Source organism: Lissotriton vulgaris, chromosome 11, assembly GCF_964263255.1.
Source record: "Lissotriton vulgaris chromosome 11, aLisVul1.2, whole genome shotgun sequence".
Lineage (NCBI taxonomy): Eukaryota > Metazoa > Chordata > Amphibia > Caudata > Salamandridae > Lissotriton > Lissotriton vulgaris.
This window is the reverse complement of record NC_141699.1, coordinates 592,070,364-592,093,410: the sequence shown is the minus strand read 5'-3', so window position 1 is coordinate 592,093,410 and position 23,047 is coordinate 592,070,364. Positions and strand designations below refer to the sequence as shown.

The 23,047-nt window shown below is 44.3% G+C and overlaps 1 protein-coding gene across 1 annotated transcript in view; it reads left to right on the top strand.

The window, feature by feature from the left end:
- The first annotated feature begins 342 nt into the window (after positions 1–342).
- Positions 343–23,047, top strand: part of LGI3 (leucine rich repeat LGI family member 3) — a 121,893-nt gene continuing 99,188 nt past the window's right edge. The window contains exons 1-2 of the mRNA XM_086944800.1: positions 343–609; positions 1,987–2,058. Of these exons, the coding sequence (XP_086800926.1) occupies positions 398–609; positions 1,987–2,058 (284 nt within the window). The 5' untranslated portion in view covers positions 343–397. The remainder of the gene's footprint in view (positions 610–1,986; positions 2,059–23,047) is intronic.

Below are 23,047 nucleotides of genomic sequence, written 5' to 3'. Positions count from 1 at the left end.
TCTCTTCAGAGGCACCTCATCTTCTAAAGAGCACCCACGTCGTCCTTTCACCCAGGCGCCTTGAAGACCGGCTCCCTCACTGAAAAGTGACCCCCGGCCTCAGCTTTTCTCTCAGGGGCATATCTGCCACTACACCGGGAACCCCCATCCATAAAAACACTCCTAATCATATAACACCCCCTGCCCCCCACTCCGGCCGCAGTAACGTGTCCTTCAGTCTCAAGGGCATCCTTTCCCACTTACCCTTCCTTTCCCTCCACTCACCTCCTCCCCCCTCCCCCCCCCCCTCCTGCTTCTCTGGTTCCGCTCTACAGCTGCTGAGCCCGGGGCGTGCAGGTGTCTGGGGGGAGAGGTGTGCCCTCTGCCCACCCTGCAGTGTGCCCTGAACCCCTCCGCCATGCCTGTTCTGGGGGTGCGTGGGGCGCCCTCAACAGTGATGCCTCTCTGCCTGGTCCTGGTGTTGGGCGCCTGCCTGTGGCTCCCTGCTGAGACCAAACCGCCCCCCCGGACTGCACCGTGTCCGACCAGCTGCTCTTGCACCCGGGACACCGCCTTCTGCGTGGACTCCCAGGCCGTGCCCCCCAGACTGCCCCCCGAAGTCATCTCCCTGTGAGTATCGCCAGGTGTGCACGGGGTAGCGGGGCATTAGATGAGGTGAGAAAGGCTAGGGCAAGGGTAGAAGGCGCAGGTGCGAATATATTATGGGGCAGGAGGAGCAGGGGACAGTCAGTCACAGATTAACGAGAGAGGTAGAGGGTCAGCGAAAGCCAGGGTGGGGGGGGGGGGGGCATGCGTAACGGCGAGGGGGGCAGAACCTACATTAAGGGGGGAAAAACAATCAGAGGTTGGGCGCTGATTAAACAGTCAAACCTGTGCAGAATGTGTTATATCTGGTGCGGTGAAATAAAATGTCACAGGACAGGCGGGCATATTTAAAACTAGCCCTGAAATGTGAGGGGCCAGGGCATGGTTGGAAATGGTATGTGGGCAGAGGCGTAGCTTCCATTGGTGCAACAGGTGCAGTGGCACCGGGGCCCAGAAGTGTGAGGGGCCTACTTCCCGCCAATTAATGTCTTTAAAAAATAATAATGAAGTCTGGGTGGGGGTTTAGTTGCCTTCCTTGTATTAGGGCCCACAGCACCCTTCCTACGTCACTGACCCCCCATGCCAGCCCCGATGAAGAGGGCGCTGCTGAGCCTCAGAAGCCCTGAGCGTACACGAGGGAATATCGATTGTTTATTGACCTGCAGCTCTCGTGGCAGTGCGGGTCAGGAGCTGCCGAACTGCTGCATTGCCCCGAGAGCTGCTGCATTGTGTAACACGTGTGTCTGTGAGTCTGCAGGTGTAGTACTGCGGAGCGTGCAGAATTGAGGCCACTAGCAAAGCTGTGCGCGAGTGAGCCTCGTGCTGGCAGGGCAGCATGGCACGTCAGAGCTGAGGTGCATCAGCAGAGCGGTGTGTGATGACAGTGTTGGGACAGCAATGGAGTGAGGTACATCAGGTGTGTGCGGTGCTCCAACCCAAGAATTGCAGGGGGTGGGGCCTGGCAACCTTACAATTTACCAATCAGAGTATAGCGCTGTGTAAATGACAGTACTAGACGAGCATGTAGCGCTATTCTGAGTCAGGCGTGATGGGCTTTAATAAAGCTGTGTCTGTGTGGCGTTTGAGTGTGTTATGCTGGGGCGCTGCAGGCCCGGACTCACGTGCATCAGTATAGGCAAGTGTAGGAGTCACAATGTTGCAGTACCTCACATTGTGCAAGTCAGGACCGAAGACGTGCATAGACAGAGCTGTGTTTGTGTCCCCGTTTCCAACAGCAGTGGAGGTAAAACAGCAGGACCCAGGCGCATCAGTGCGTGGTTATGTACTGGGGTAACATGTGGTCCAATGAGTGAGTTCACGGTGCACTGGCCGCAGGGCAGGCGTGCTGCGGAGTGATATATACACTGACAAAGCTGACGGTGCGCCCTTCTTCCTCCGCAGGACACTGGTGAGTGCGGACTTCTCACAGATCCGGGAAGAGGCCTTCGCTCATCTGCCGAACCTGCAGTACTTGTACGTAGCCTGTCACCGGACACCCCCTCACCTGCACACCCCCCCCCCACCCCTCCACATTTGCCCCCCTTCACGCTTACTCGTTTGTTTGTTTATTTTCTGACACCAATAGGAATTTCTTTTTCAGTCTTTCTAGTGAGCCTCAGTAGCAAACCAAAGTCTTTCGTACTCTTTGACATTTTGCTCGTGTAAACTGAATGTAAACAAACACAAATTTGAAGAGGAGAATAACTTTTCGGTAGGATCTTTTTGGACGTGAAATTTGGTAGTTTTTCTAAATCTCTGAGCTTTACTACCGTGGTAATGTTAGTGTTTATTATTGTGGTTAGTAAAGTGTGAAATTTGCTGCAGAGATGGAAATTCGTAGACAATTTAGAGTGAAGGTGGCAGGAAGCTTGCTGGCATCATAAAACGTATATTCACACCGACAGTGTAAGGTACACGAAGATAATCTTACTATGTCAACACACCAACTCATTTAAAAATTATTTAATACTTTACAGAGTCAATGGCTTTTTACCATTTTGAACCAACACAAAATCGCACCTGCACATGATAATGTACAAGGGATGGATGGTGGTGGCCCGGGTAGAGGGGCGGGGGGATTAGGCACATTTGGCGACACACCTGTTTTGGTCTTTGTTTATAAGATTGCCATGACGTGGTCAGTAGCACTTATCTCAAACACCTATAGCGGAATGACAAGGCCTGAATTCCACACGAAAATGTAGCCTTTTTTGCGCAACCCTTAATTCATACGTGCAGAGCCGGCCCTTGCTCCCTAGCGCCCTGGTCAGAAATATATTGGTCATCCTCGCTACTGCTGGCGAATAAAATGAGACACCAGCCCAGTATTTAATTTGTAAAAAAAAAATAAGTGCCAGGGCCCTTATCTGAAGTCCACTGCAACTTGTACTACCCATTGGCCCTGCCAGCGCTGCCAATGACAGTACAAACACAACTACAAAGAATCACACTCTTACAAGTGTTACAATTCAGACTATTCCAGTCCCACAAAGCTACATGAATGGCTTGAGCAGCAGGTATTAGCCATTTTTGATGTATATTCAATTAATATACAGCTGTTGTTGTGCTCATCTGTAAATTAGACAGACAGCGCCACAATGTGGCTGACTGTCATAAGCACCGGTGTTGACAATGAAGCACCAGTTCCAGCACCAGAAACCACCAGTTCAAATTAAGCATTACACCAGCCCCTTTTCACAGGTCAGTATCCAGCTGGCTACCTCAGATCAGCTAACTGTTAACAAAATGGGGGAGGGAGAGAATAATCTTAAATGGATTCGTTCTCCCTAGGCTAGTTTTTTAAACAAAAAGAATCCATTGGAAAAGGGGGGGGGGGGGGGGGAAGTAAGCGTCCCTACGATGGTGGGGAACACTCTGGTTGTTTTTGATACCTCTCACACACCAACAGGCCCCTTGGTGTCATGCTTCATCATTGGGGTCCTCGCACCCCTCTACGGGATGCGGTGTGCTGCGACCTACGGTTGCGTGGGAGCACTTATGGCGACTATGTGTGGTGTAAGTGAGGGAATTTTAAGTGAGTGTAGTGGTGGGGTTCTTTAGTGAGTGATGTTAAAAAGTGCCTGGCTGGTGGGGTGTTACAAAAACTTTATTTGACTCCCGGGCTGGTACTAATAAAATGGTGAGAAAGGAGGTAATGGCGTAACCTATGTGCGCCACCTCCTATGTGTGTGTCAATATGTTTCGGTGTAAAAACACCTTCTTCAGGACTGGGGTACACAAATCCCCACCTTACTCACGTTTTCTACTTTTTCAGAATGTATACACTAAAAAAGTGAAATTTACAAGTGCAAGTAATACAATGTACCTACTGGATAGCCGCTATTTAGCTGACCTGTAAAGGAAAGAGACAAACATTTTTTTCAGGTTGTCCTTTCCTTAAAAAACCATAGGTATAACGACCCGTGGATACAGTAAAAAAAACGGGGGTGCATTCGAATTCCTAGACACATTGGTGTCATTCTACATATGAAAAACGTGCCAGCTGTGAATTTTTTTTTTACGAAAAGACACATACTAGACAAACACACATAGAACATAAATCACACACTCTAATTTTAAGGCAAATTTTGGGTTGCCGATAGCCCCTATGGTTACAGTAGACTACACACATATAGGAGAAAAATACCCTGTGAGGCTCACAGTGGGCATAACATACTGTTTTGTCATGAGTCTACTACTCCATGAGACCGTGAGAACGTAGGGGTCCCTCACGCTCCCTTGCTGCCTGTGAGGAACAAAGAGATTTACTGCTTTGCCCGGTACTCACATGTTCGAAGAGGCGGTAGGTTGGTTTTGCGGTATGCAATACTCACGAGTCTATGAGGAGAATCTCTCTTCGCTACCCCTTACGCCGGCTCCGTTGGTTGTGCCGAGGTGCTGCCAAAAGCTCTTTTATACCGCTAGTGATTTGCCCATAATTGAATAATTGGTGATTGAGTTTACTGGATTTGTCCGTTTTTGGTTTCCCGGTCATTAAGCACATCTCATCGCTCCTGCCTCGCCTGCGCAAGTGCGGCCGTAGGGAAAAGGGGGTGCACATGCGTGTTTTGTTCAGAAGCGCTCTGATCAATCGTGCATGCCTGGAATGGTTCGTGCTGACACTGATCTGACTGCCATTCGGAAAGAGTTTGTTCCAGCTGTCATGGTTCAATTTTGGTCCTGATATAATTCTGTTTTATCGGGTTTGTCCAATGTCAATCAAGTTGTTGCCACAGTTTTTCCAATCCGGCATGTTAATGAAAAACGGGGTGGAGGTTGCTTATTGTTTAGTCTGGTATGTCCATTAAAATCCACCTGTTGACTAGATTTACTTGATTTTCTTTATAAGGACATATTCACTACGGAATGTTCTGGGATAGGGCTCAGCATATTATTATTTTCTTTTTATTTAAAATTAGTAAATAAAAATTAAAAATTAAGGAGGCAATTTGTTCAAAAGGGACCCCATTCTAGTTTATCAAGATTAAATAAAGTATGGATTCCTTCTCCTATGTATGTGGTTCAAGTATTAAGTTGGCCCCAGGGAAGGACATCGTTCAGACCCGAGATATGGGTCCCGAGGTGGAACACCCATTGTTGTTCCTTCACAAAGAGACCCTGTTCTGAGGGTAATTGTTCAATTACCGTCCACTTGATGTCATTGACGCAGTGCTGCATCTCTAGGAAATGAGCAGCCATCTTAGTGGTACTCTTTTTGCAGCAGATGTTACTCTTATGTTCATTGAGTCGTGTTTTCACGGCTCTGGTGGTCATGCCAATGTATTCAAGGTTGCAGGGGCACACAATCTTGTAGATAACGTTCTTGCTGTTGCAATTCGTAAATTGACGTTGATCCCACTTTTTTCCATTGGCAAAAGTCAGTTGCTTGCTTTTTCTGGTCAAGTGACAGCTTGCACAGTTGCCACATGGAAAATGCTCTTGTACTCTATGTATTGAAAGTTGTTGCTGTTGCTGGGGTTTTGGGCGGGTGTGGACTAGTATGTCTTTAAGGTTTTTCCCGCGTTTGTGGGAAAACATTGGTTTTTCGATCTCCAATGATCCACACGTCAAGATGCGCCAGTGTCTTTTCACGATTTTTGACACTTCGTTCGAATGGGAGCTGTACGTAGTGACGCATATTGGTCTTGTTTGTTTGGCGATGGGTGTACTTCTGTCCTCCAGAAGGGCATCCCTATTATTGTTTCAAGCCCTTTTCATGGCTGCATTGATGATCCTGTCCGGATACTGTCTTGCTTGAAGTTTGGTTTTAAGATCTTGGGCCTGTGATTTATAGTTGTCCACTTGGGTGCAATTTCTCCTCAAACGGAGAAATTGTCCGTATGGGAGGTTCATCCGTAAATGGCGTGGAAGGAAACTGTCGTATCTGAGTAGACAGTTCCTTGCTGTCGGTTTGAAATGGGTAGTGGTTTATAGTTTCCCATTGTGATGAAATATGTTGAGATCCAAAAAGACAAGTGTCTCGTTCAACACCGAGTGTGTGAATTTAAGAAAGCGGTCTTGGGTGTTGAGCCACTCCATGAACTGAATGAATGACTCGTGGTTTCCTTGCCAAATCACAACGATATTGTCGATGTATCTTTTCCAGGTTAGTATGTGTTGTCTGTAGGGGTTGTTATGATGGAGAATTTTGTTTGTTTCCATATGGTGTACATACAGTCCAGCTAGACTCGGCGCAAATGTGCTTCCCATGCTTGTGCCATGGCTCTGCAGGTAGACGGTGTCGTCAAATTCAAAAACATTTTTTGTCAGAGCCGGAGCGATACATTCCATTACTACTCCTCTTGGTGTCTGGTATCGCCAGTTGGTGCTGTACATGACTTCTTCGATTATTACTAATGTTTCGTCGTGTGGAAGGCTTGTATAAAAGCTTTCTACATCTAGACTGAGTAGAAGTTGGTTCTGTGGATCGAAGGTGAGGTCCTTTAGCTTTTTTAGAACCGATTTGCTATCTTTTAGATTGTGTCTGTCCCTTGGATCAGTGGGCGGAGAAAAACATCTGAAAACTTCGAGAGAGGTTCAAGGATGGAATCTATACGCGAGACGATGAGTCTCCCTGGTGGACTGTCCATGTTTTTGTGTATCTTTGGGATACAGTAGAAGTATGGTGTTCTAGGGCTCTTTTCTATCAGGAACTCTGACTCCTTTTTGGAGAGCCAATTGTGTGCCAAAGCTTCTTCAACCATCCCCCAATGGTTATTCTCAGGGACTCAGTTGGGTCATCAGTCAGTATTGTGTAATTTCGTCTGTCTGCCAACAGTCTTAGGCACTCCTGGTTGTATGCTGCTGTTGTTTGCGCCACTGTGGCTCCGCCTTTGTCGGCGGGTTTTATGGTGATCTCTTGGTTGTTGGTTAGCTCATGGATGGCCTCTTGTTCCACTTTGCTTGTATTGTGAAAGACCGTACGTGTAGATGGATCCAATACCTTAAGATCAGTCATTACTGCCTTCTCGAAAGCCAAAATCTCGATGGGTAGTGAAGCATCCTGTGGTGTAAAGGTCGACTTAAGTCTCAGTCCTGTGTCTGTCTCAGGGATACTTTCTTTGTTCTTGAAGAAGACCTGTAATTTGATTTTTCTCAAAAATTCTTGCATTTCGGTGTGGAGTTTGAAGGAGTCCAATTTGTTAGTTGGAACGAAGCTCAGGCCCTTATTTGGTACGGCCTTCTGGGTAGGAGTAAGTTCCCATGGTGTGATGTTTACCACTTGGTCCCCTTGCGGCTGGTTGAAGGGTTGCTCTGCAAGGCTCCTGTCATGCTCCTGGTGTTCATCCTGGGGTCTCCCTGGTTGGGGTCTTGCCACATCACTGTATTGCCTTTTCTGTTACGTCCTCTGCGCGTTCCTTGGCGTGTTCCTAAAAAAGGCTGGTTGTTGTAGAAGTTTGGATCGAACTCTGAGCCCCAAGGTTGGTACATTGGTCCTGTTGGTGCTGGTCCAAAGGGGAATGGTATGAAGGGTGTTGGTCCTGTGAATTGGAGAAAGTATGGTTGTGGTTGGTATCCTCGCCACCCTCGTTGCCTTGGGTATTGTTGACCCTGTCTTCTTTGGTAACCCCTCTGTCATTGATTGCTGTTGGTGCTAGATCCAGATGAGCCACTGTCGGAACCGTCGCTTTCGTTATTGCTATTCACATTCCTTGAGATGTAGTCCTCCTTGGTATATGGATATGCTGTCTCAGGAGTGAACCGATCTTTGTCTTTACTCAGTTTTTTAAATTTGCTTTGCTTCAGTGTGGCTTCAAAATCAGCCATCTGCTGGTTTAGTTCTTCGAGCCTCTTCTTGAGCTCTGCAGGTTTTTGATATGTTTTTAGTTGTACCTCAATTTTCTGTAAGTCCAACTTTAGTTCTTGTGTGATTCTGGTGGCGTTTTTCACTATTAGCACCAACAAATCCCGTGTACAATGCCACAAAATCAGTGACCATTCCTTTTTGAAAAGTTTGTCATTCTGGAAGATAAAGGGCTCATTTTTGACCAGGAGACCTTGTGGCGCTATCTTGTTCCGCAGGTACTCGGTCATTAGTAAGCCATGAAGTGCTGCCTTTATCTGTGTCTTTCTCAGGTTCACCAATTCATCCCAGTCTACAACACTGGGTCCTGGTTCAGTACTGCTAAGGCCTTCAAACGGGTTGATGGCCGCCAGGATCTCGTCTATTATCAGCGACTTGCTTCTGAACACGCATCTCCACACCTCTACCAGCTCACCAGGATAATCCACAAAGTAGTTCTGTCTGTCTGGTTCCAAGTTCTTTGTTGGGTTGGGGAGGGGGTGTTGATGTGTGTCCACAGGGGTTTAGAGATAGATGGGAGGGCAAAGTAGGGTGCTGTTAGAGTGCTGAAAATAGCAAATGCGGCACGTTAAAAATGATTAGAAGCGCTTTAAATGGAATCACTGGAGCCAAGGAAGAGGGGAGTTCCGTTTTCAGGCCCTTTATGCAGACACTTCTTTTCATCCTTCTGAAGGTTGGCTCCGTGGGCCAGCCAGGCTTGCCCATGCCAAAAACGGGCTCTGCATATGTGTAAATTGTGGAGTGATACAAATTCAGATTTGAGGACTGTGAAGGCACATTTTTGAAAATGTTGAACGATGATGTTGTAAGAAACATTAGCAGGTAACAATTGAAAAAAACATCAACCTCCAACTGCACGATATAAGGTAATATATATATCCGCGCCCGACCGGGACCGGGGGCCAGTACCCCTGTATCTCAGCCCCCTGAAACCGTAGGCTACTCTAGCTCTGTGTTCAAACAGTTGAACAAATTTCCGGGCCCTGGTTGCATGCATACTTTGTCCCTGGACTAGCATCAGAATAAGTGCAGTTTCTGTGGTTTCAGATTCACCCCACAGCTTTCCCACGCGGCTCCAAGCGGCCCCACCTCCCAACTCCTTCTGCTTAATTGCAGATCCTTGCCCAAACACACAGCGGAGATTTCACGCTCCTAATGGATCTGGGGCCAGAAGTTCTGTTTCTTGCGGAGACGTGGTTAAACCCCAGCTCAGTACCTGACACGGCCCAAGCACTTCCCCTGGGATACTTAATCCATAGGAAAGACAGAATTCTGGGGATGGGCGGCGGGATTGCTATAATATACAAAGATCATCTGGTTTGTAGACTACTTGATAGTCCTCTCCCAGACTGTGAGAATGTGCACTTTGCAATCGAATTTAGCCCCTCACTGTCATTTTCAGGTATTCTTATTTACCGCCCTCCTGGACCACTGGGCTAATTTGATAAATCCTTGATGGAAACTGTTATAACTCTGGCTAGTTCCTCGGCTAATTTTACACTGCTGGGAGACTTCAATTTACACTTAGATGATCCTTTAGCACCATCAGCGAGTGAATTAATGCAAGACCTTGCGGCTTGTCAACTTCACCAGAAGGTCTCTCAAGCGACTCATATCAAGGGTCACCTTCTAGACCCTATCTTCTCTAACTTGACAGACCTCAGTGTCAAAGCGCCCACGTCCATACCATGGTCTGATCATTTCCTCAGTTCCACAATATGGACCCCATCCACCCCGGCACCACATCCACACCCTACGTGAACTCTGGCCCGTCCTTGGGCCAAACTTCCACTGGAAGAGTGGGTTCATGTAATGGAAAATACTGCCCCAAGTTTGGAACTTGATCCCAGCATATATTACCGGAAGTTCATCCATTGGATCGAGGATTCACTGAATACAGTGCTCCCTAAGAAACTGATTCAGAAGAAATTATGTTACAACAAGACTGCATGGTTCTCCCCTGAACTGTGGATGCTAAAACAAAAATGTAAACGCCTAGAGAGGATCTGGAGGATAGATTTCTCGGTAGCAAAGAAACAGGAATATAGGACTGCCTTTGGCAACTATAAGGCTGAAATAAAACGAGCTCAAGCATCCTACTTTGCGGAAAATATCTCAGAGGCAGCCAATTCCTCCAGAGAGACTTTCCTGATTGCAAAAAACTTCTCAAAAGCCCTGATCTCCGGGCAACCCCGACCCGTCAGGTGACCACTGCAATGAACTGGCAGAATTCTTTGCCTCCAAGGTTCTCAGTATTCTTAAACATCTCCCCCCAAAAGACACCAACACATTCAAATCTGCTGCCGTAGGCCAGCCTGGAGATAAACATAATTTTGAGACCTTCACAGCTCTGACTCAGGAGTCGTTTTTAGCCACTTTAATGAAGGTTAAGTCAGGATCACCACTGGACCCTGCTCCTCTTAATGTTTTAAAGTTGGCAGCATCCACAGTGGCTCCCAGTATGACCTGTATGATCAACTCATTCCTTTCATTAGGGATTGTCCCCCTTTGACTGGAAGAAAGCTATGGTAAAAGCTCTGCTCAAAACGCCACACTTTGACCCGGCAGATTTGGCCAACTATCCCCCTACCTCGTTGGTCCTGGCAATTGGCAAAATCACAGAGAAAACAGTCAACCATACCCTCTCCACATTCCTGGAATCCAATCAGCCGCTACACCCCCCTCAAACGAGTTTTCGCCCATGCCAGGGCACCAAGACCGCCTTACTGGCGGTGGTGGAGGAAGGTAGGAAGATTGTTGATTCAGGAGGCACAGCCGCCATCATACTCCTCAACCTAAGTGCGGCCTTCGACATAGTGAACCACCAGATTGTGACTCACCTTCTAAAGAAACTAGGTGTATCTGGCAAGGTGCTATCTTGGCTAAAATACTTTGTGGAGGATAGGTTTTTTCAGGTGCTCTCAGGTGACACTCTGTCTAAATCAGTTCCCCTCAAATCTGGAGTCCCACAGGGCTCATCCTTGAGCCCTACCCTTTTTAACGCTTATATGCACCCACTGGCGGAGACGGTTGCCCCCTTTGGGATCCATATAGTTACATACTCCGACGATAACCAGTTGGTGGTAGCCCTGACTCAGACCAACCATACATCCCTGAATCTCCACCACTGCTTGGAGGAAGTTACTAATTGGATGAGTCTTTCCCAATTAAAACTCAACAGCGATAAGTCTGAACTTATGCTACTTGGTAGCCAGCTTACTCTTAAAGACAATACCATGTGGCCAGCATTCATGAGCCCAGCACCCACACCTAAAACAAAAATAAAAAGTCTGGGTGTTTGGCTGGACCAAGATCTCTCCTTCAAGGCCAAGCCAGGAAAACTACTGCATTCTGTTTTGGCTTACTAAGAATGATTCATAAAATTCTGCCACTACTACCAGAGCAAGCTTAAAAAATATTGGTCCAAAGGCTTATCCTATCAAGGATAGACTATAGCAATGCCCTTTACATGTGCGCTCGCCTTTATGTAATTTCAAAACTACAGACCGTGCAGAACTCCGCTGCAAGGCTGCTTACACAAACCCAGAAACGAAGCTCCGCAAAACCGGCACTACACACGCTCCATTCGTTACCAGTACAAGAAAGAATCCACTTCAACGCCTTGTGTGTTGCCTATAAGTGTCTAGGGGGTAACGGGCCTCCTAATATCAAATCCTTGATACGCTCTTACAAGGCCCCTAGAAGCCTCCGCTCGGATGAGATGCACCTGACAGTGATACAAGGATAAGGAACAACAGAAGTGGAGGCCGTCACTTCTCCTATAACGCCTCCAAGCTGTAGAACAGCCTTCCATTGCAGCTACAGAAACAACCAAATCATCTCGTTTTTTGTAAACAACTCAAAACCTGTCTCTTTCCTTAAAAGGTAGTTCCGACTTTAGTGATCATACAGCGTTGGGATGCTCCCGGTAGCCATGTGCTATATAAAAATCCCTTCTATTCTATTCTCCTTCTATTCTAGTTATCAATTAATTGCAATTGAGATATAATTCGTGTGAGGAAATGTGGTGTATTATATAGTGTGGTTGGGCAAACCCACTGTGGAATACACTTATGTTACAGACTTGGGTCCAGTCGGGCTTATTTGCTAAGCCTTAGCTTAACCCTGGGTAGCTGTTGCTTCGAGCGGTCAGGCATAAAAAAAAAGGAAAACGTGTAAAGAATTTTGAGTCACAAAACAACAAAATAAGAAAGTCATGCAACACTAAAGAAATCCAACACCATTAAATAAAAACAGATCTTATTTGTATGTTTTTTAGAAATCAGAACAGACAGAATCCACCAGAGGGTTCCGGAGATATGAATTTTTAAGAAAATCAAAAATCACAGCTTTTCACTGGAAAACATGAACAAGCAATGGTAATCACAAACTTTTGAAAGCTAGTTAAACTTTTAAAAGGTTGTGTTCGGTTAATCCGGCCTGCTGTTGGAGATCAATTCCAACAAGGGGAAAGTCAGGGTGGCCAGTGAGGAGTAGTAGACAGTTACCTTGCCACCAAAGTAGTCTCAAGCCCTGTTCCAGGCACTATGAGTGAACCACCATAGACTTTAATGGAGTGGTCCTAGTTCAAGTTATACAGAATGCTGAAGATGCTGTTAGATGCTGAGACATAGAAGACAGACCAGGTAATAGAACAGATTCCCAGGACCTTGAGTGAATTGTGTGCTAAACCAGGGAATAAGTAAGTGTAGGAAAGTGCCCCTTTTTGACATGGTCACCCATATTTTGCCCTAGTTCTGATGCTTTTCGACTGAAAGTGCACAGGGTCCCTGCTAACCAGACCTCCAGTGCCAGTGCTCTTTCCCTTATGACAAGGTAAATTCCTAATTGTAACCCAATTGCCAAGGACTTTAGCACCCCTGTACGTTCCTAGTAAATGGTACTCCTGATACCCAGGGCTTGGGTACTAAAGATGGCCCATATGGGCTACAGCATGTACTCTACCACTCAAAGGGTCCCAGACAAAAATTGCGTGCAGACTGCCATTGCAAGATGAATGAAATGGTGCAAACCATTTTGAAAACACAGCATGGCAGGCCCATGTACACTGCATATACTACATGTAAGTCACCCCTACAGCAGTCTACAGCAGTCCTTAGAGGCCTAAGGCAGGGTGCCTTATATTGTATCTGAGGACCCATCTGCATGATCAGATAGTCCCCTGTGGTGTCTAGTTTCATTACTAGATATTGCAAGTGAACAGGCAGCCATCTTAAGGACATGTACTGGTCACTGGTCATTACAAGTTACCCAGCTACTTGATGGCTGTACTGAAACCAATGGTGTTTGGTATCAAACACCTGGTCTAATTAAATCTGTGCTGATGTCAGTACTAGATGTATTAGGACATGCACCCATAGGGCACCTTAGAGCCCCCTCCCGAAAACCCTCTAGTCCTGTAGGGTGCTGGCTGACGGGTATCACCCAGCCAGCCACCACCGATGAGTTTCTGACAACCCACACTCTCTGAGGTCAGAAACAATGCATGTTCTGGTGGAAGGTGATCACAGCTCTTCCAGTAGGATGGCTAGTAAATTATCCTGGCAATGCCAGAGGCTTAGAAGCCTCTGCCACCCTTGATATGCAGCAACAGTTCCCCCCAGGCCTAGGGAATGCCAACACCTGCCCTGGTGCCCATTTGGCACCAGAGTAGACGGGAAGTAGTAAGTCAGAGGGCGTGTCACACTTTCAGGCTACAAAAGGGGGTGGTGATGGAAGGAGCATCTGAATCAATCAAACACTCACACCCAGTCAAAAGATCTGGGTTTAATCCATCACCGTTCTTTAGCCCACTCTGCCACCCCAGTTCAGACATGGCCATATGCAAATCAGTCTGACCCTGTGTCTCATGGGAACAGTCCAGTCCGAACTGCCAAGCCATGTCTTCCCTGGACCGGAAACAAGCTTCCGAGGACCGGTTTCTGGCATTCCAGCCGTCTTCAGCCCGGCTTCCTTGAATCCAGTGGCAAAGTGAGCAAGGGACTCACGTCTGAGCATACCCTGCAACACTTATGGCGGCCAAAAGCGGTACAAAAGGGGGTGGTGATGGACTGAGCATCTGAATCAATCAAACACTCATACCCAGTCAAAAGATCTCACACCCAGATCTTTTGACTGGGTGTGAGTGTTTGATTGATTCAGATGCTCCGTCCATCACCACCCCCTTTTGTAACACTTTCAGGCTAAGCACACCCCTTAGTTGGGCCCCCTGAAGAGGACAGAAAAGAAAGATTTTCATCATTTTGAATTTGGTGAAACTAGGAACTCTGGGTCAGGTTTATGCCCCCTTTCCCCAGGAAGTGGTCATATAGGGTGTGTGGTCACCCCAGCAGTAAATATCCCTTTGGCTACTCCCCTAAATGCCCTCAAATTCAGCTGTTAGGGATACCCCTGACACCAAGAACTCAGATTTATCTACTGGGAACCAAAGGAAGGACAAACAAAAGAACAGAGGTCCTGCAAAGAATCTGGTGCCAAACCCTGCCTGGCTGCTTGCACTGTGACAAACACAAATACTGACTCATCCAGAAGCTAAACAGCCTCCCCAATCCCTTGTAAGACTGTTAATACCTTCAACAACCAAATAGCATCTCCCTTGGGGTTGAGGAGCCACCCCCCTGTATCTGCAAGCACCAATTGCAGAGACCCAGTCCTTTGTCTTGCTGGCCAACGGGCCCAATGAGGAAGCAACTCACCAGGAAGATGTTTTTGTGAGTCCAGGAGGTCAGCCCTGTTGCTTTCACCAAGTCTCTAGACACAGACCCCTCTCAGAGCCTCACAGAACCAATTCCCTGGGTACTGGTGCCCTTGCAACTACCTAGGCTTGCTGCTTGTCCAGCCTGTACACCACCAGCGCCAACACCGAACTGCCGACAAGCAACTTCAGGCTCCACATGGTCTCCTACTGTCCTGTTTTCTCTCCTTCTCCAGGTCACCAAAGACAAGCAAGAGTCTTTAACTACAGCGACCTGCCGAACAAAACACCTCTGCACCTGAGCCCCCCAAACTGGGCTCGCGTGAACCGACCGTGCCCCTGTGCTCCAGAGACCCTCAAGAGCCAAGCCCCCTTTTGAGTTCTACCAGACTTGTCCCTAAGTTTCCCCTTACAGCCTTTATTTTGCAGATACTTCTTCTATAGACTTTTACAAGCAGCAGTCGAGGCTACCAACGTGACGAGCACTTCTGCACCAAACACATCAGGACAGATAAAATTGAACAATGGTGGTTTCCTGGACCTTGACCCCTACGCACCTTAAGTCCCAGAAGGCACCCTCCAAAACCGTTTGCAAGTATACCAATATAGTATACAGTGTATGTTTCTCCCATAGGATAACATTACCACTTTCGAGGCTCAAACCTCAAAACTATTATTCAACTTTATTTTCTACTTCTACACAAATCTATAACTCCTAAAGTACTTACTTGAGTCCGATGATCTTGGTGTCTAACATTATATAAAAATCTGTTTTATTTTTCTAAATTGGTCTCTGATTTATTTTTGAGTGTTTGTCTCATTTATTGACTCTGTGAGATCAACAAATGCTTAACAGTACCCTCTGATCAGCCTAAACTGCTCGACCATACTAACACAAATAGAGCACTTGGGATTATTAATTTAAGTCCTGTAAACATTTAAGGGTTGTCAGTATTTTTTGCATGGCGTGGCCTTAAAGTTGCACTACCACGTAAAAAGCCAGCTTCATAAAGTAAAAAAGTCAAAGTTATCTCATCTGGGGAATATTATGACTGGCTGGTGCTTTAAGTTTTACGAGATGCTTCTCAGTATGTGTTTCTCCATGAGAGCGCTTATGTATGTGCTTAATAAAAACATATCGCAAGGATACTGCAACTGTAATGTAGTTATTAAATTGCCCCATCGTGCATGTATTGCCAGTGTGTGCTCATCTACTCATGTATAAACTATATAACTGCATCTCAGAGGGAAATCTGTTTACAAGTTATTAGGCGTCTACAGGCCCTTGCTGTACTACATCTTATGATGTCAATGTAACACCAGTATGCAGTTCTCAGAAAATGTGGGGTGGCTGCAAGTAGCACAGCAGCCCCCAGGAAAACTTTAAATAAAAACAGTAAGTCTCCGGGGTTACTGAATGCATAATCCCAGGAGAATTTACCATTTTTAGGTCTCGCCTAAGCCAGCGCGCATGTGCTCCTCTGCGAGGCTTCTAGTACGGACTTCCAACTTGGACCACACACTTGTGCATGTGCTTTTTTTTTGCTCACACGCTATTGGCCTTTGCGTGCATCTTTCTAAGAAAGACAGCTCACAATTGGCTAAAGGGGGTGCATGTCCCGCCTTCTCTCTCCCCTGGCCCAGGGAGCTCGGGAGCGAGAAGAGGCCCGCAGCTCAGGAGCGAGAAGAGGCCCGCACTGTCCCTGCTGCATTCCTTAAATTGTTTGCTTTTTTTCTTTTCTTAGTTTCTTTCATGTATTACCTTTTCTCTTAAATTCCTTTATCTTTCCTGTATACCCTGTTCCATTGTATTCCCTGTTCTCTTTTTTCTCCCCTTGTCTCTTTTTTTTAATTTCATGACTTTTTCTCTAGTCGCCCCTCATTTTGCATAATTTCCTTTCAAATGATTACGCTTCGTCCCATCCACACTCCTTACCTAACTCCTAATCTCCTTTCTTTCCTGTAGGCGTTATCCTGCTTTTTCTCCTTTACATCTTGCAGAACTTCTTCTGTCCACTCTCGTTTCATTCTTTTCTCCTCCCCTGATCCCTTCTACCCAACTCGTGTCTTGCGAACTCCTACAACCTTGTGTAATTTCCTTGTGCACAGAAGTGATCTGTTCTCTCCTGTGTTAGAGGGTTTTTCACATAGAAATTGACTTAAATCCCGGTGTCTTTCACAATCACATGTCAGACTTTAGTGCCTGGAAGTGTTTCACATGTAGGCGCTATAGCAATGTATTCAGACGCTGGTTTATTTCTGCAGTGTTTCATTTATAAAGTGTTAAATGTAGAGGCCGTCGGCCGAATAATTTTCTCAGGAGCTGGGGAATTCCCAGTCCGACTAAACTGCGTCCTTCCCAGTGGCTATAATATACTCACTATCCGATATGACCGGCAGCTCTTTTTAACAGTTAAGTGCTGCATGTACGATCTGTTACAAGGGGCCTCTAGAATTATGTGGCAAAGAAGGACCAAAATAAGCCTTATGGCTAACTCAATAAATTAGCAAACCTCTGCAGCATATTGTGACCGTGTACACTTGCTATTTTGTCATTTTATTAAAGATGAAGATTATACAGTAGATTATAGACTATGTAGTAAATTCCCAACTATACGGAAATCACTGCAGATTCAACATCGCATAATTCCAGTGGCCCTGACTATAGCACGACTTGCAGGAATTTGTAGATCTGATAGCAGGAGGATAATGGATGTTCTGCACACATAAGAAAGTACCTCTTGTATTTTATTAAATAAAAAAACACATTTATGAGCGACATAACTTGCTCAAAACCTTTTCTTATTGGCTATAATTTCACCCGCCCCTTTTCTTTTTTTATCTTCAATCATCTCTCGCTTTCCCTTGCTTTCGCTCCTTATGACCCTCTACTGCCCGCTTCTCTGCTTCTCCTCCCATCTTTCTTACTCCTATAGCTCCGGTTGTCATCCCTCTTGCAACTAGTTCTTTCTTTCTGCCTCCCCTCCCTCTAAGCGATATCACACCATTCTCTAAGCCCCCTGGGTCCTGGGAGTATTCTAGCCTGTAGTGTATAAAACAAGGACCCCCTGAGGAAAGAACAAAGTGTACTCCTAGGTCAGGGATAAATCATATAGGTAAACAACAACCTAGGCAGACAAAATACTTGTCACATAGATATAACAGGCACAAGGGACCATTATCAAATTGAGGTAAAAACAAAATTTATTGGCAAAATACATCAAAAATTCATAAAATATTTCAAAATAATTACAATAAGACACATTTTTAATAAAAATAGTTCAGAGAACTATAAGTAAATACAAAGCATAAGAGACAATTACTATAAATAAAACACAATTAAAAAACAAGAACTAAGATACAGAAGAAATGTTCGTGGCACAAAAGTAGTGAATCTCGACGCGCGTTTCGGCGACCAGCGCCTTCTTCAGGACAAGCCACACAGTAACCTAAGTAATAATGAACATTATACATTAAAACAAAATAAATACATTACATAATAAGTAAAGATAAAAAACACAAATGACATGTACTAACTACTAAATGACACATACTGTTATATTATAGCCAACATTTGTAAAGCACCTCAAAGAAATGACATGGTAAGTTAGGTCCAAAGCTTATCTATCGACAAATTCATTATAAAAATACATACGATAAAACATCATATATTTCTGTGCTTATTTCTCTTAAAACCATGGTGACCATAGTTATGGACACTAAAATAAGGGTTTCCCATATGACCACATAAGGTCAATTTAGTTACTAATGAGACCTGGGTAGTCAGAAAAAGAATGGATGGGAAGAATTAAATAAAACATAACGTGGAAATGCTGATTAAAATTGGTATTTGAAAAAGACTCATTGTCATTACGTCTGTATCTAGAAGGTTACTTACTTAGTCTGTAAAGAGTTGACAAATCAAATTTTTTTCAAGTAGGGAAAAGAAGATCTAGCAGAATTCTATTAGAGGTGAGGATAATCCCGCCTTCTTTGTTATACTGTAGTATATATAATATAATAATATATATATATATAACAATCGATAATATTGATGAGCTATGTATAAATTTGTGATGCCTATCTAACAGTCCAAATATTCAAAATGTATCAAATTCTCTACTACATGAGAGCCCCACACTCAGCTTAGCTCAGCTTTACCCCTTCCGCTCACCCAAGTCTTGCCATAAAGTTTTGAAGGGGGACCCAAATTCAAAACATTTTCCTTATGGGGGCTCAGAGCAAAAAAGTTTGAAGACCTCTGGGTTAAAGTGACATTATAGTTAGGTCTGGTAATAATATCTTACTTTATATTTAAAAAACAAACTCAGAAATTCAATGAAAAAAACAAAGGTTAAAGTGACATTATAGTGAGGTGAAAATGTCAGTTCAAATATAACGTTTTAAACTCTAAAAAACAATTACATTTACCAGTTATATTTAAGTGAATTAACTATAACTCGCACCATTGCCGTGCACTGCTTATGACCTCACAAGCACAAGAAATGTGACAAGGTTGTGTGGGTAAATGAGTACCTGCAACCTGCAATGGAGTGGGTGGTTTGCTGATAGAATGAGTACAACGGTGCTCAGTCTTAGCAATATGGTGTGCACATGGCAAGCCTGGAATGGAAGGCAGGTCTCAAAACAAAACTGTGATGTGCTGAGTGACAGAGGCACTCTTAATTACAAGGCTATACAAACCCTCTAAAGCAAGCACTCATTACAAACCAGGCAGGCCTTCAAAGACCAAAGACATTTGCCAGTAATTGCTGGTCTCCGCAGAACTAGTCCACTTTGCAGATCTGAAATGTCACATATTGTGAGCACTGATATTCTATATTTAACCAAAATAATGGCTATAACTCAGAGCATCTTGTCAAATCTCCATACTTCTCTTCTCACAATGGCAAACAAATAATGGCGGTGTGTAACTCAGTGTACCCAGGCAGATCTCTTATTCCCCATAACTCGTTCTGCACACCTGTTACTTCTACTGGATCCATAAGATCTCAGAGTGGACGACCTTTTGCCACAGCCAGCACAGATTGAGAATATAGAAGAAACACTACCAACACAAACAAGCATTTGCAATGCAATAGGTCTCGCATTAGGAAAGTTTGAGCTATTGGTATTATAAATGACACATTTTTAATTTATGTGTTGGTTTTGAAAATAGCTAAATGTATAGCTTTGTCATTTACAATGCCAATAGTTTTAACTTTTGCAAATGTGACACCTATAGCATTTGTAATGCAATATGTGATGTATTTACGTGACTTAGATGTATTGATATTACAAATAACAATGGATTTTAATTTTTTTTAAATAATTGATACTTAAATAAAATGTATTGTAATTTATAATGGCAATAGCTTAAACTTTTGTAAATAACATTTGTGAAGATTATGTTCAGTGTATTTTATTGTGACGAAAATCCAAGCACAGAAGGAAAATATTAATACCTTTTTGTGCCATTTGTAATAAAGCTTGAAACATTGAGAGAACATATTTGAACCAGTTGTTGTTGAATGGTTGCACAGATTGATGCTGTAGTGGCGCGGAGTGATGTTGTGGTGGCGACAGGTGATGCTGTGGCATTCAGTGATGCTGTGGTAGCACATAGTGATGTTGTGGCGCCCCTGAGTGATGCTGTGGTGGTGCTGAGTGATGCTGTGGTGATGCGATAGATAGAGTGAGTGCGATAGATAAATAGACTGAGGGCAATAGAGGGAGAGCGACAGATAGATAGAGGGAGGGAGGGTGATAGATAGATTTAGTCAGGGCAATAGATAGGTAGAATGAGGGCGCTAGATAGATAGATAGAGTGAGGGCGATAGTTAGATAAATTGATAGATAGATAGATAGATAGATAGATAGATAGATAGATAGATAGATAGATAGATAGATAGATAGATAGATAGATAGATGGCGATAGATAGACAGATAGATAGAGTGAGGGCGATAGATAGATAGACAGATAGATAGAGAGAGGGCGATAGATAGATAGATAGATAGATAGAGTGAGGGCGATAGAGAGATAGATAGATAGAGTGATGGCGATAGATAGAGAGATAGAGTGAGGGCGATAGATAGAAAAATATAGTGAGGGCGATAGATAGATAGATAGATAGATAGATAGATAGATAGATAGATAGATAGATAGATAGAGTGAGGGTGGTAGATAGATAGAGTGAGTGCGATAGATAGATAGAGTGAGGGAGATAAATAGGTAGATAGATAGATAGATAGATAGATAGATAGATAGATAGATTGAGGGCGATAGATAGATAGACATATAGATAGAGTGAGGGCTATAGATAGATAGACAGATAGATAGAGCGAGGGCGATAGATAGAGTGAGGGTGATAGATAGATAGAGTGATGGCGATAGATAGAGTGAGGGCGATAGATAGATAGAGTGAGGGCGATAGATAGATAGATAGATAGATAGATAGATAGATAGATAGATAGATAGATAGATAGATAGATTGATTGAGAGCAATAGATAGAGTGAGGGCGATGGATAGAGTGAGGGCGATAGATAGATAGATAGATAGATAGATAGATAGAGAGATAGATAGAGAGATAGATAGAGAGATAGATAGATAGATAGATAGATAGATAGATAGATAGATAGATAGATAGATAGATAGATAGATAGACAGATAGATAGATAGAGCGAGGGTGATAGATAGAGTGAGGGCGATAGATAGATAGAGTGAGGGCGATAGACAGATAGAGTGAGGGCGAAAGATAGATAGATAGATAGATAGATAGATAGATAGATAGATAGATAGATAGATAGATAGATAGATAGATCGATAGATAGATTGAGAGCAATAGATAGAGTGAGGGCGATAGATAGATAGATAGATAGATAGATAGATAGATAGATAGATAGATAGATAGATAGATAGATAGATAGATAGATAGATAGATAGATAGACAGACAGATAGAGCGAGGGTGATAGATAGAGTGAGGGCGATAGATAGATAGAGTGAGGGTGATAGATAGATAGAGTGAGGGTGATAGAGTGAGGGCGATAGATAGATATAGTGAGGGCGATAGAGTGAGGGCGATAGATATATAGATAGAGGGAGGGCGATAGATAGATAGAGTGATGGCGATAGTAGATAGATAGATAGATAGATAGATAGATAGATAGATAGATAGATAGATAGATAGAAAGCGATAGATAGAGTGAGGGCGATAGATAGAGTGAGGGCGATAGATAGAGTGAGGGCGATTGATAGATAGATAGATAGATAGATAGATAGATAGATAGATAGATAGATAGATAGATAGATAGATAGATAGATAGATAGATAGAGTGAGGGTGATAGATAGAGTGAGAGCGATAGATAGAGTGAGGGCAATAGATCGATAGATAGATAGATAGAGTGAGGGCGATAGATAGATAGATAGATAGATAGATAGATAGATAGATAGATAGATAGATAGATAGATAGATAGATAGATAGATAGATAGATAGATAGATAGATAGAGTGAGGGTGATAGATAGATAGAGTGATGGCCCAACTTAGGAGCGGACAGGCCTGTGCCAGAACATCTACAGTTAATTCATATTCCCATAAACGTGAAGTTAATGTATTTAAATGTGTGTTTTACAGGAGCACGACAAGAAGGGGTCTATTTTAACGGTAGGGGAAAACTACCCAACTAACAACCCGAAAAATTACCAGAAAAAATAAACACCCAGCCAATATAGTCAGCAAGTATATTTAACGAACAGAATGTGTGGTGGCACTGCATCACAGGCCATGATTTCTTGGAAAGCCCAGATGAGGGTGGGGGGGGGGTTTGAGGCCTCAGACCATGAGTGTGTGGGCTGGGAGAGGGGGGGGCACAGGGAGAGGGGAGGAAATATGCTATGAGAGCCTAAGCTTTCCCGTGGTCGGTTAACAAGCAAACACAGGCAGTGATAAAATGAGAAGGTCCACTCTGCTTCCGAGTCACTGCAATTCTTTTACTAGAAGCAGTTCTCTGAAGTGCTGCGTGCTGTGGAATTTCTCAGGAGCAAGCAGAGGCTCTGTAAAGTGAGTCCCTGCCCTTCCATATTTCACTAAAAACCCTGATCACAGGAAAAAAACGATCACAATAAGTGTTCAGTTTTATTTTACAATGGGGAGACAGGTCCGTGCATTAAGCGAGTTTAACTTGGTGACATTGCTCGTTGCTCAAAACATGTTTGAGCTTTCGTTTGAATATGTTTAGTGGGCACTTTCGGGGGCCCTAATGTTTGGGCCTCTCCAGCCAGTAAACAGAAGTGATCGAGGCGAACAACAGAAAAACATGGCAAGATACCGAGACAGCAAGGCAGACACTCAAAAAATACTCTGTAACAGCCCCAGACACAGGCAGACAGAGGGGACGGGAATACACCAAGAATAACAGTAGAGGAGAGGCAAGAAAAAGGAA